The following is a 13,310-nucleotide window of genomic DNA, read 5'->3' on the forward strand; positions in this document are numbered from 1 at the left end:
TCAACCCCTCTATTCTTTCCTCATAAAAGCTTGGACTCTAAAGCACAAGATGAGGAATAGATACTCTATTGGCCAGCTGCAGCAAGCCTTTCATAAATAACACGACAATCAACCCCTGTAAAGGAAAATGATACTCCCAAAGCTCTATCCTGACATACATCTGTTTTCCTATTGTAGGAAGGAATAAGAAGATAGAAAAAGTTAAATGCTGAACGCCTAAACAAACTCTGAATTAAGAAGAGATGGTAGTAGTAATGATGGATGAATTGTAAACCACCTGCAAATGTTAAGAGTGCTGCACTCTTCTGCAGACCATTGAGTCTATACTGCAAACATCCAATAGACATGGACTGTGCTCTATAAAAATCATGATGAATGCAGACTTGTTTTTATATTATGGAGGTCCTAATCCTCCTCCTCCTCTGCCTTTGCTCTATTGTTACAACATCAAAGACCAACTGCTGGCCGAGATACAGTCAATATGAAAAGGGCGACCAGCAAATTTACTGCTTGACTTCATTCCCTTTAAATGGAATAGGCACCATGGCCCTTTTTCAAAGTCCAATCACAGACATATATCTTTTTTATTGGACATCATGTACAATAAAGTGAAGCTGTAACTTGGAAAAAAAAATAGAACACCTTAAAAAAATCCCATGAGGTGAACATTCCTTTATAAAAATATCACTGTGGTTACGTGTTTTGAAAAACTCCGGGCACTCTGCAGTGCAAAAGGCATGGACTGGCTAGGTTATAGTTTAGCTAAGATGCATACCCATGCCTAATATCTAGTTAGTTTCAAAAAAAAAAAAAAACCAAACCCCAACTAATAAAAAGTGATATATTTAAGACAGAATGCCAGTGTCATTCAAATAAACTGAAATGGCAGCATTCATGTCACAAGAATCATTAACTGCTTTGTTATAGCCTGCTCTGTGCAGTGAACCTTTACAGACTTCTTCAGTCCAGAGAATCTTAAAATCAGTGGCACAAAATGCCAATATGTACACTGCGTCTTAAACAACTCCAGTCTGATTACTGAGGTAATTTCAAGAGACACTTTCAGGTGAGAGTTGTATCTGTAGACATTAAAGACAGGGACAGTTTTATTGCTGTTGTGTTGCTAAATAGATGCTAACTGACTCCTTGCTATGAAATTAAACAGTGTATAAGCAACTCATATGATGTAGGAGGTGAGTATATTGGGGTGCTACAGAATCCACGCTAGGTAGTATGGTTTTTATTTTTTTAAATAAATTATATGTCAATATCGTGAGAAGTTTTTGTTGTAAACTATTTAAACTATTAATCCTTTTTGTTTCTTTGGGTAACTTGTGCAAACAGACATTAGCAATATCTGAATACTAATGTTATATCTAGATCGAGTCCATATCGATTTTAAAATCCTGCACTGATATACGTGGCAGATAAAAGCAAGCAAATTTATGTTTTGTTACACCTATAGTAATCTTCAGCAGCCGGTTCCAGTGGAGTAAGTATGGTTTCCTCATGGCAAAACCTGCTGCTACTGGGTTACTTCTAAGGCGAGAAAGACACCACAGCTACGTGACTAATTTTTGAAGCACTAGCTTCAAAAAATAGGCGTCTTATCGCTGGGTCCTCTTCCCTGCTCCTTCCCTTACATCATGCTCTGTTGTCAGTTACCTCCTCTTTCTATTGCAGCCTACAGCACAGACCTTCTGGTGCAAGGACCTCACCTCCTACTCAGCCTTCCCAGGCATGTACAAGAAAAGGTGTTCCAATGATAGCGTTCAATTGTTTAATACCCAAACGCCCAACTCAACGGGAATGCAAAGGCAAGACGTCTGAAGGAAGCTTTCTGGAAGTTAAAGCTGGCCCATGGACAACACTGACTCAGGGAGGAATCCCCTTTTTTTAGAGCGGTACTGTAAACAGTGGCGGAAAAAGATGGAGCGCATTATTTGGGTGGGTTTTATAGGTACTTACACTGTACTCATAACAGTATTGTTACAAGTCCTGATCTCAATGGCCATGCCGGCAAAGAGGAAATTTCAATCCTTCTGAGGAAGAAGAGCCACTGCGGAACAAAGCAATCCAGGATTTTTCAGTGCGTATGAAACCAACAGTGAAACATAATGGACGGAAATGCATTCATGCAATCTGAAGAAAGCCACAGGCCAAAGCCCAGCTTGTCTTCATGGATGGAGGTGCAGATTATGTGTGTTATGTGCACATCAATTCTGGAGAAAAACTGAGCTGTGAAAGATTCAAATCCAAGAGGAGCTTCAGCTGGGTCTGCAGCCGACACAAGTCATCGACTCGTCTTGCTTTGTGAAAGTCAGTGGAGCAAGGTCAACTTAAACACACTCAGAATGTCGGTCTAGCATGGAGGCGTAAAAGCCAAGGATGTTTGAATTTCTCCGGCCTTTCAACATGGACTGACTCCACCAAGAGTGGTGAGAGAAAGATTTCATCTCTGATTTTCCTTTCTCATTTTTAATATGTCAGATTAAAAGCACCCAAATAGCCATCACTCTACAAGAGCTTAGAGGTGAACAACTCCAGGCCTGCTTTCATCCTGCTAATGCTAAAAGGGAGGAATAAAAAAATACGACCCACAGCTATGAGTTCTCCAAGCACTGAAAAACAAGGGCAAAAGGATAATGGAACTGCTTACCAGTACCGCCCACACCAGCTCCTCTCCAAGTATTATACTGCCACACAACTGACCGCTGTGGCAAGCCATCACTTATTACAATAATAAGTTACATTTTACTTTGTTTTCTTTCTTTTTCTGGTATTTCAAATTGAAAGTACACGGAAATACCAACACTGGAAACATTCTGCTCTTACTGATGTATCAATGAGCTCACTACTCTGTTTCTTGGAAATGTTATTCATCTCTATGCTTTGGACAATTAATTTAGCCTGGCATTTTCTGTCTTCAAAACTTGTAAAATCGATATCCTGGAGGCACAATGGTATTAAAGTGCAACAATAATCATGGCATCATTTAAGGCTTCCTTTTGCAACTTACTAAAGCACTTTGTATTTTTCTGCTCTAAGTTATCACTTCATTATTCATTTGTGACAGTGCTTACAGCCTCCATTCAGGCCTGGAGACCTATTACGCTACACATTGTACACAAGCAACAACACAACAATGGAATCTCAACCTCAAAGAGCTTGGGTTGAGATTTAAAAAATAAAATAAAAAATAAAGTGCATCCGTGACCTAGCTCTGCTACCACTGAAAAATAATGCTTTAAAAAAGTCATCTTTTATGGAGACTATCATTTAGTCAATTCAAAGAGCTTTTAAGTAGTGTAGTCTTAAAGCAGACAGCAAGATAAGAATCGTAACAAAAAGGCCGAACAAGCCTAAACAACACTGTGAACAGAACAAATGCGGCACAACTGGGTACTACCACATTTGTTTGCAAGGAAGACTGGCAAAACACATAGGAGAGCAGAAAGCAACCAACTCAGACAATTAAACCTGCCAAAGCTGCTAAATCTTGTCTATCGCTATACTTCCAGGATATAAGCAGAAAGAAAAACTACATTACTTCAATTTTTTAGTTTATGTTTGTGTAAGGAAACATCTAAATTGTCTGCCTATATGTTTTAGGTAGGAGTGCATTTCAAGATTTTAAAATGATGACTCAGAAGAATGTAAGCAGAAAAAATGTACACCAAAATAATTTCCTACCATTACTTGCATTCTGTGGACTTTTACTTACTGATGACTGGGTTTTCAAAAGTCGTGTCTATCTCTGTCACGTATTATTCTATAAAGCTTTCCAAACACGACTAGTACAGTTATGTATTCGTTTGGCAGGCAAAGGAAGCATAGTCTGCATCATTGTCAATACTACTGTCTGCTGCACTTCACTTTCTGTAAAGTTTTCAGATGCTGCAACACAACACAGCCGGAGTTTTCACCTAATCAATAATTCTTTCATTGTTCCTTGTTTTCTTTGAAGATGTTTTCCATCATTTTGGAACAATAAGGCATTGATTATTGTAGTAGATATGAGTAGAGACAAAGGAACCACTGCTGAATTCAAAACATGGTTCCCAATTTACATTTAATGTAACCTGGATTGGTTAAACAGATGTCTCCCCAGCAAAAGAATTCCACAGCAGAGCAAGGCGTTGAAAAGCTTAGTATGCTGAAGTACTAGGGCTGGGTTACCTATTAGCAGGCCATAATATGTATGTTAAAATCACAAGGGAGTACACAGTGACCAGCTCCAGACAGTAAAATGATGATGAAATTCTTGGGGTCATAAAGACCAGCAGCAGAGCTTCAACCCTAAGCCTCCTGTTTTTGTGGACAATTGGCATTAAGAAAGGACAGAGAGGGAATTGTGACTGAACCTAAGAGCTGACAACTGAAGCTGGAAGAACGAAGGAGAGATTTTTGCGCCAATCAGGTAACAGCGAGGGGTCAGTAGCAGTGTGGTTGTACTGCTGATACACTGCTGTTTTAGCTGTGATGGACCAGCTGCGTTCTTCCTGTGTTGAACAAATTCTCTTTACATGATCAATGAAGACTGCAAAATAAAAGCTACTCCAGAAGAAGTGCTGATTGTCCAAGTTAGACAAGCCAACATGAGAAGTACCAACCCAGCTCCTTCCAGGATCTCTATGTACCCATGCCTTGTCTCTCCACTCTCATTGTCAGCACGGGTGATCATTACAGCTCTAGACCTCCTCAGGAACCAGACTCAAACCTACCACTCCTTTCGCTACCATGAGTCAGCCACCCAACCACCACAGGGCTCAGAACCACATGTTAGCAGGCTTCCCTTTAACCACTCTCACCCCACACACGGCCCCAGAGCACAGGTAAGGATGGACTGAGAGAAGGGAAAGGCAAAAGCAGGAATGTCTCTGGGGCCTCCGCCCTGTAGTAGTCACTGTGACTTGTGTCTGGCTCCAGGTCCGTGGGAACAGACATAAAGCCACCATGATAGCCCAGAATGAATTTAGGATTACATACACTGGTTTTTTCCATGCAAATACCCCAATACTATAAAGAACTGGAAAATGACCCTAAATCTTGCTCAAAACAGAAATAAAGTACTCCAATAGACTCTTCTGTATAAGGCACCAGGAAAAAACTGCTCCAAGCTGTAGTTGCAGAGACAAAATTGAGAGGCACCCTGTGATTTAATGCCAGGTATTTATCAGTGATGATCCAAGATGAGCAGTACAGTAATCGGTAGCTGTTGAACTGAAGAGAAGTTCAGCAAAATATGCCTCATCCAAACATCTTGGTCAAATCTAATGTAGGAAGTTACATTTGTACCTGCCTAACATTGCTCCCTGCAGCCATAACTAAATATAACCTGGATCCCCGTTCAAAATTATCGCAGTAGTCTTAGATACTAAAAAGCTTGCCACATCCTACCCTGAAGGTGTGGTACCTCTTTTCCACCAGGGATGCTTTAGTTTGCTAGGAAATGAATCGAAGTGATAGGTGTGAAGAGAAGCTTAATTAATACTTTCCGGAGTTTTCCTGGAGCCAGGTTTGGAAGGTGGAAGAATCTCTCCTGGGAGCCACGGACAACAGCAAACGCTCCTCTGCTCAGAGCAGCAGTCTCACTCCTTCACCCTTGTTTCCTGTTTTATCCTTTGCTTCCACACACGCAGCAGCAGCACACGTAAAGCTAATCACCCTTCCTTCCCCCTAGATCCTGGAACAAGCCACAGCCCACTAGCAAAACCACTAAAGAGCACACATAATTCTCTCCCTTGGGAGATGGAGAGAATGAACTGCACATGGTGCAAGTCATTCGTAAAGCTTAGTGCATAACTGGCAGAACATATGCTAATGGTAAGGGTGAACTTTAGCTAAGAACCTATACAGCAAAGCCTGCTGAGAACAGGCAGGTTTTACTATCACTGTCAAAAAGCACGAAACAGCATCCTCTGTGATAAGTAACAAGCTCACCAAAAGAGATTTTGGTTTTCAGAGAATCAGCCTGCTTCATTCACAAGCCACCTGCTCTGCAAGTTATTTGTGTAATGTATAAAGTGCTCTTAAGGCAGAGGATTTAGCGCTCGTATTAAATATACGATGTACATCCACTTACTAGCATCTTATATAGGCTAAGGACAGTCTGGAAAACATGAATGCAAAACGCTGAATTGACAGTTTTTCAAAGATGATTTAGACGATCAGTTCCTATTAGAACTAACCAAACGTGAAGCTCTAGAGCTCGAATCAGCTTTAAAAAACTGTCTAAAACTCTCCCAAAGTAAACAGCTTGAGTCCTACTTAAACTGAGAAAGCCAGAAAGCTGAAATATGCCACTGTATCTGACTGGAGACCATTTTGCAGTTTGCCTGAATGCAGTATAAGGGGCAGCAGGAACACACGAACCTTAAAAAGACTGAAACGCACCTCAGCAAAGGTAACAGGCAGCACACCATTTCTGAACCTCTCATTGTGTCGAGCTGTGGATGTTAGGAGAAAATTAAGAGCCGAGCCCTGTAAAGGACTCCTCACATGGCTTGGAGAGTGCTTCTTGGGCAACCGTTTATAAGCAGCAGAATGTGTTTCTTCTGGTAGGGCTCAAGCAAACATTTCTGACACGCTGTAATTGCTTGCATGCTTATTGAGGAGGGGGGCAAGGAGAGGAGCAAGGAGATTAAAAGTAAAAAGCTGTTTACAGCATTGTGCTTCTTTTCAAATTACGTTCCCTTATATGGCTCCAGCTTTATGCACAACTACTGAGTTTCATGCTAATGTAATACTGCTGCAAGTACCGCAGTGGAGAATCTGACTTCACGTCCTATGGCATATATTGTTGGTGGCTCTGTTACTACATTTTACAAGGTCATTTTTCTTGGTGTGGGAACACTGTTTTTCTTGGTGTGCAAGACCTGCTATGGAAAAATTAGAAGTGATGGGAATAAACTTCACAATGAAATATTTTCTCTCAGAATGAAAGCACAGATTTTAGAGCATCGTAAAGTATTACAAACGTCTTTCAAAATTTATGTTCAAGCTTTCCCTTCATTTTGGAACTATGTAAAAAGATAAAAACATACCCAAGCAGCATTCTTCCATCTCTTGATTCAGAAGCAAAAGTTTGTACTTATATATTTCGTAAATATACTCCACAATAGTTCCTGGATGTTAATTAAATTATACCTAATAGAGTTCTCCCCAGTAAAAACAAAATCTCTCCCCTGCCCAATTCTCCTTTTTTTCTTAGGTAGAGATGGAAGGAGGGAATTGAGAAACAAAAGGCTGATTCCCTCTCACAACTCAAAACCGCGAGATATTTTACAACTCCAATCTGGATTTCCCATTTTGCGTTAGTTTAGACTACCACAAACCAATTCTAACAGCAGCATGAAACTGCAGCAGTGCAGAGGTCCAGTGCCTATTTCTGCAGCAGTGAACTGAGGAAACCTGTGCCTGTATCTCACCCATCCTGAAGAGGACCAGCAAAGTACATCAGGATTTTCTCCTCACTGCTGCTTCATTACAGCCAGTCACAGCGGCACAACACGATCCCAGACATCTGGGAACTCTAGAGACACGCACAGTATGGGGAAGGGCACCAAAAGTAAAAATAAGAGGGAGGAAAAAAAACTTGTTTAATTTTAGGATGGAAGTTTTTTCTGGATTCCTTTCACCCATCAGTCTAATTAATTGCAGGGGTTAACATAATTGAAAGACCAAAAGAAATCAAAACCTATCCTCCAAAATCCTTCCTTCATTTGAAGGACCAAGGGATGGGAGAAACAGAAGCTCTTCCTCCCTTAATGAATCAGACTTCAAATGCATACAAGTCTGTATTTTAGACTATTTAAATCTCCAACAATATTTAATTACTAAGGATTCCTCCCGAATCCGTTTTATGTAAAAAGGCTCAAGGACGTGCTAAGTTTTTGGGGCTTGGCTTTGAGGTTTTTTTTGGAACTAAGTCTAACACTTCAGATTTCCTTTCAGACACACAGGACCAAGTTATGACCACTTTATTTGTGTAAACAGACGGCCTAAGTCCTAAAATACCATACCCTGCATTTGATAATAGCCAGTTTGTTTTTATACAAATTTGCCTTGTCAAAATACGTCTATGAACAGTTGCTGCAAAGATTACTCTTTCCTGGATTTCCTGCCACAATGTGTGCAACAGACTTTGTCAAATGAATTTTCATCAAATGAAACACTGACCTAATCACTTCTCACAATCTTTTCTCTCCATAGACCTACCAAGACAGAAAAAACGATAGGGTTTTTTTCAGTATAAGCGATAGCAACCTGAGAGATGTGCTTACACCAACAAATCTGGGTTTGTGCAGTTTTGCTTTCCACATTGATTCTTTACCTGGGAATGCAATGCACTAGGATTTTGCACTTCTCTTCAGTATGTGCCACGGTAACAGCCCAAGAAACCCAAAACTCTGAAGATCCCAGTGCAAGCTTGCCATCGAGATCTATATTGTGATGCTCTGAATGGAAGCATCTGCCTGTCAGAGTACAATCTTCTAAAGCAGGTTACGGTATTTTCCAGCTAGCAATAGAATCCATGAAAGTTATAAAACCAAAAAATTGATAGACTTCCATCTGTTTAACTGATTGCTCTAATCAATATACTTTCCTCCCATAATGTCTTGTACAGACACACTCTCTCAAATACATAACTGCAGAATCAATTCAGTTGGGAAGTATATAAAAATTTCAATTCTACAAATGGCAAAACATGATGAAAATATGAACTGCTAAAGCTATCATGATGCTTAAAGGCAGAGAGTTTCATTAAGTTACCTGTAAAAAATCACTGGACAGAAAAAATTCTTGAAGTCAACAATCAAGAGATTTTTCACGAGACAGCCAACTACAATGATAATACTCTAGGATAATTATCTGAAGATTATTCTCCTCTTGTTTCACCCTAACCTTACAACAGTGCTCTGGAAAGAGCTCCTCGGGGAAATGGCATCACCTAGAGTTCCCACTTGCCCAGATGTTTCCCTCATTATGTTACAAGCCTGTCAAGAAAAGGCAAATTCGGGGTTATTCTAATGATAGCAAACACCTCATAAAAAACCTCTCCAAATTTACTTTTCCAAGGAACATCATTTTAAAAGGCATTTCAAGTGCCCATGAGGAAAGAAAGCATCATTTATAAAACATTATTACCAGAAATCTTGAAGATATTAAAAAAAAACATCCTGGAATGTCAAGCTGGTGATAAAACTGAAGCTCAAAGAGAGACAGCATCGTGGGGCCTTACCCAAAGCATGCGGCCGAGCACTCCCAAGCAGGACTCCCACCAAGTTCAACAGGAGGTTTTCTGAGTTAAGAGGACCCGATTCCAGTTTGTGACTGGGATGTTGAGTCTGCAGACCTGGGTTCCCTCCTGTAGCTAGTGGTTTCACTTTGTGGACCACCAGCCGGGGATTCCATGCAAACAGAATGATCGTTACAGCCTGAGCTCTCCTTACTTTTCCTCATGCTTTAAAGAAATGTGCTCTGCTGGTACTCTGATTCTTTCCGAGACGATAAAGGGGTTTACGTAAATTTGTGGTGATACTAATTACACATTTTCTGTCAGATCTTTGCATGATTTGGCAGCTGATTCTTCTTTAACACTTGGAAGCAGGGGAAAAAAGTTGGTCAGGGCACATGCAACTGACCAGAGACTTACAAGCTTTGCCTGGGGATTTTGATGGTTCTGCAGCTTTTATCACTGTCTCTAACCATTTTAAGTGAATGGCAACACGTGATACTGAATAAAAAAGAACCACCTGCAAAAATAAGGTAACAGAACAAGAAAGTCCTTTAACCTCTGCCGGACATAATTCACGGGTGGTTTCGTGGGATGAGAAAATGGGAACAGACTGGCTGGGTCACAAACCCTGTCCTTCACGGTCACGAGCATCTATCACCCTGTTTCTTGGCTATTTCAGGACTGAATATCTCTACCTGTCTCTTGACGCTTTCCAAGGAAAGCCACGCATTTTGTTCCCATCTTTCCCAACACCATACACCTATTTGGTCCCCTCTCGCCCTGGGGAACGCTGCGTCCTCACAAGGCAGGCCCTGGGCGGGACATGCCGCGTCTGCCACGGCCCGGCCTGCCTCCATCCCTCGCCGCACCCCCGCTGCGAGGGCCGTCGTCTGCGGCGACCTGTCCGCGACGCACCAGGGACGCGCCCGGGAGCCGCCCCGACGCCTCCCACGCCGTGTCAAAACGTGGCGCGGGGAGCGGCGCCGCCTGTTCCCACCTCTGTCCCCTGAGAGAGCGTGAAGCCAAGGGGGGAAGCAGACACCCCCCGGCGCCGCGCAAGGAAAGCCCTCGAGCGGGTGAATACCTGGCGGTAGCGCCGGCCGCTGCCTCGGGCTCGGCACCGGCGCCGAGCGGCGGAGGGAGGCCGCGCCCGAGGCAGGGGGACGGGGCCGGCCGGGCTGCCGGGAGCCGGCGCCGTCCTCCCCGGCGCGGGGCCGCGCCGCCCCGCGCCGCAGCCCGGGGGGGGCAGGTGGAGACCGCCGGCCGTTGCCGCTGGCGGAGGGCGGGGCGGCCGTTGGTCGCGCGCGGGCGTGGAGGGAGCGGGGGGAGGAGGCGGGGCGGCACTCACCTGCCGCTGGCTGTGGTTGCCGGCGCCCGGGGGGGCGGGGGGCTCGCCGCCGCCGCCGCCGCGCAGCACGGTGATGTGCAAGGTGAGCAGGAGGAGCCCCAGCAGCAGCAGCAGCTCGGCCGCCAGCCGCACCATCCTCTTGAGCCGGGCGGCTTTAGGGCCCCGCGGCGGCGGCCGTGGAGGAGGCGGAGGAGGAGGAGGAGCCGCGGCGGCCGCCGCCGCCGCCGGGGCCGCCGCCGGAGCGTCCCCGGCCCCAGGGCCGGCCGCGGCAGCCGCAGGACGGGCGGCGGGGACCGCGCCGCTCTCGGCGTCGGCGGGGCGGGCGGCGGGCGCGGGGCAGCGGCGGCAGCAGCAGCAGCAGCAGCGGGGGCCGCCACACCACGGCGGAGCCACGTCGGGGCGGGACGCCGCGGCGGCGGCGAAAATCCCGGCGCTGCCCGGCTGCGGCGGGGGGCGGCAGGTAGCCGCGGCGGGGCCGCGGACCGGCGGCGTCTCTGCGGGCAGCCCTGCAACCCAGAGTCACCGTGGGCCGTCGGAGGGAGGGAGGGAGCGGGCGGGCCGAGCCCCCGCCGCCTCGGGGAGCCGCGGGCCGGCGGAGAGCAGCGCGGCTCGGCTGCCGACGGGGAGACGCTGCGAGGACGGGGGGGGAGCCGGGAGCGTGTGTGCGAGTGAGAGGGAGGAGGGAGGGAGAGGCGGGGGGGGCTGGGGACGACTCTCACATGGCGGGGAAGCCGGGACGCTCCGAGGGGAGGAGAGAGCTTGGGGCTATCGCCTCCCTCCTCGCGAGGGGATGATGGGGGTGGCCCCTGGACCGGCTTCCCCCTCCGCCGTGTCCTCGCCCGCCCCGCGGCTCCCCCTCCTCACGACGCCCGTCGAGGCGTCGCCCTGGCCTGCCCGCCCCGCCGGGTCCCGTCCCGTCCCGTCCCGTCGCGGCGGGGGTGCGAGGGAGCGGGGCCGCACCGCGACCCCCGCCCTCGACCCCTGCCGGCTCCCAGCCCTCGACGGGGCGGCTGCGAGCTCCCCGTGGGGGAAGAGGGGCAGATCGCTGCTTCCCCCCCGACCCCCTTCCTCCTCCTCCTCCTCTCTGCCCCTCGGCACGGCCGTGGGGAACGGGGGTGGTGGTGCAGAGGGCGAGGGGCTGCAAAAAGCTTCAGCTGCCTGCCCTCCCTCGGAGCTGGATACCTGGCTCCATCTCTCCTCTCTCTTCCCTCCAGTGGCCCTAGGGCTGGCAGGGGCAGCTCCGCACTCTCTCCTGCCACCGTGCGTGCGTGTTTGCAAGCGGCTGGCTCTCCTCCTGGCTCCTGCTGCTGCTTCCAGACCAACTTTCTCGCCCCCTCGCTCTGTGTCGGGAGAGGTGTGTGTCGGATGCTTTTATACTGCCCTGCCTCCCTCCCCTGCTGTCCTTCCCCCCCCCCCCGCTCCCCCCCTTTCCCTTCTCCTTCTCTACAGCTCCTGCTGCAGCCTAGCATCGCCCCCCCCGCCCTGCTCCCCTCCTCCTTGTGCCGACCTGCCCCTCTGCAAGCCCTGGTTTGCCGGGACACCCTGCCGCGGCATCCGCACCCCGTCCAGCTCTCGGCTGCACCTTGCCTAATGACTTCCACCGCTGCTCGGCAGGGACGGAGCTGCACCCAAGTGTCACGTCCCCTTCTGCTGGTCCGTGCATCCGCGGCAGGGCACAAGGCACCGGAGGACTCGGGCCGCTGGGGTTTTACGCTCCTCGCTGTTGTTTCCCTTCCTCTTGGTTGCCGACTGTGTAAGTATAGTGGAAAAAACTTGCTCTCTCGGATGGGAGGCCCCCAAATTTAAAATTAATGTGAATTTGAAAAGGAGGGTTGGATTATCGCTTGCTGTAAATCAATGTCTTTGCATCCAGTCTGATGGAGCCAACCCTCCTTCTGACTGCTGAAGATGCAGCTCAGTGTAATGAGAACAAACACGGCTCAAATAAACTTGAAACGTAAATAAAGTCACCTAACAAAAAATGGGAGGTTTGGAATCTTTGTTGTCGTTCTTCTACAATTGGGAATGTTATGTGTAAAAATGAGGATAGAAGTGATCAGGGCCTGTGCGAGTGTGTGACAGCTGGGAGGCTGAATTGGTATCAAAATGTCTAAGTGGGCAAATGGGGGAAAAAGTGTTCCCCATCCAAAACATTTTCAGTCTGAGACCAATGTCCTCAGCAGGGTTCCTGCGACGTAAAGGTGAGATGTGCTTCCAGCGTGCAGTGCTGGCAGGGGCTGAGGCGCGCTGTGGGAGCCTCTCCCCACGGTCTGCCCGACCTGAGAGGCTGGCAGATTTGGGGCACGAGGAGAGTCGGAGCTCGTGGGAGGTTTCTTGCAGGTCTTGGTGCGTCTGAAGGCTGCGGTCACGAATGAGTTGGAATGATGTCTCGTACCCTTCCAGTCAGATAGGTTTCTCCTTCCACTGATAACCACCGTAAATGATTAACCATCAGGCAGGAATATGGTTAAAATAATTGCACTGGAGTATCGTTAAAGATGTGACCAAAAGCCACAAAACCAAAACCTTCAGATTTAAGGATTTTTAATCTGCAAACATGTTCCGTATTAGCACTGTGGTAGGAAGGATCAGCACAGATGATCGTGCAGGGTAGGGACTCCTGCTGGGCTGCCCTGAGTGTGTTACAGCGAGGTGTAACCCCTCCGTCTCATGAAATCACTCATTGATAAATACCTGATACCACATCAATGTTCTCAGTTA

The 13,310-nt window shown here is 47.2% G+C and overlaps 1 protein-coding gene across 2 annotated transcripts in view; it reads right to left on the minus strand.

The window, feature by feature from the left end:
- The window catches only part of ISM1 (isthmin 1), a 42,002-nt gene extending 30,099 nt beyond the window's left edge, over positions 1 to 11,903 (minus strand). Inside the window, exons 1-2 of one of the 2 annotated variants that reach the window (XM_072857435.1) lie at positions 11,772 to 11,903; positions 10,590 to 11,095 (exon numbers count right to left, since the gene is read on the minus strand). In XM_072857435.1, the coding sequence (XP_072713536.1) occupies positions 10,590 to 11,095; positions 11,772 to 11,781 (516 nt within the window). In that variant the 5' untranslated portion in view covers positions 11,782 to 11,903. The remainder of the gene's footprint in view (positions 1 to 10,589; positions 11,096 to 11,771) is intronic. The other variant, XM_072857434.1, reaches the window with a different exon arrangement.
- Positions 11,904 to 13,310: the final 1,407 nt, after the last annotated feature.

Source organism: Ciconia boyciana, chromosome 3 (genome assembly GCF_034638445.1).
Source record: "Ciconia boyciana chromosome 3, ASM3463844v1, whole genome shotgun sequence".
Lineage (NCBI taxonomy): Eukaryota > Metazoa > Chordata > Aves > Ciconiiformes > Ciconiidae > Ciconia > Ciconia boyciana.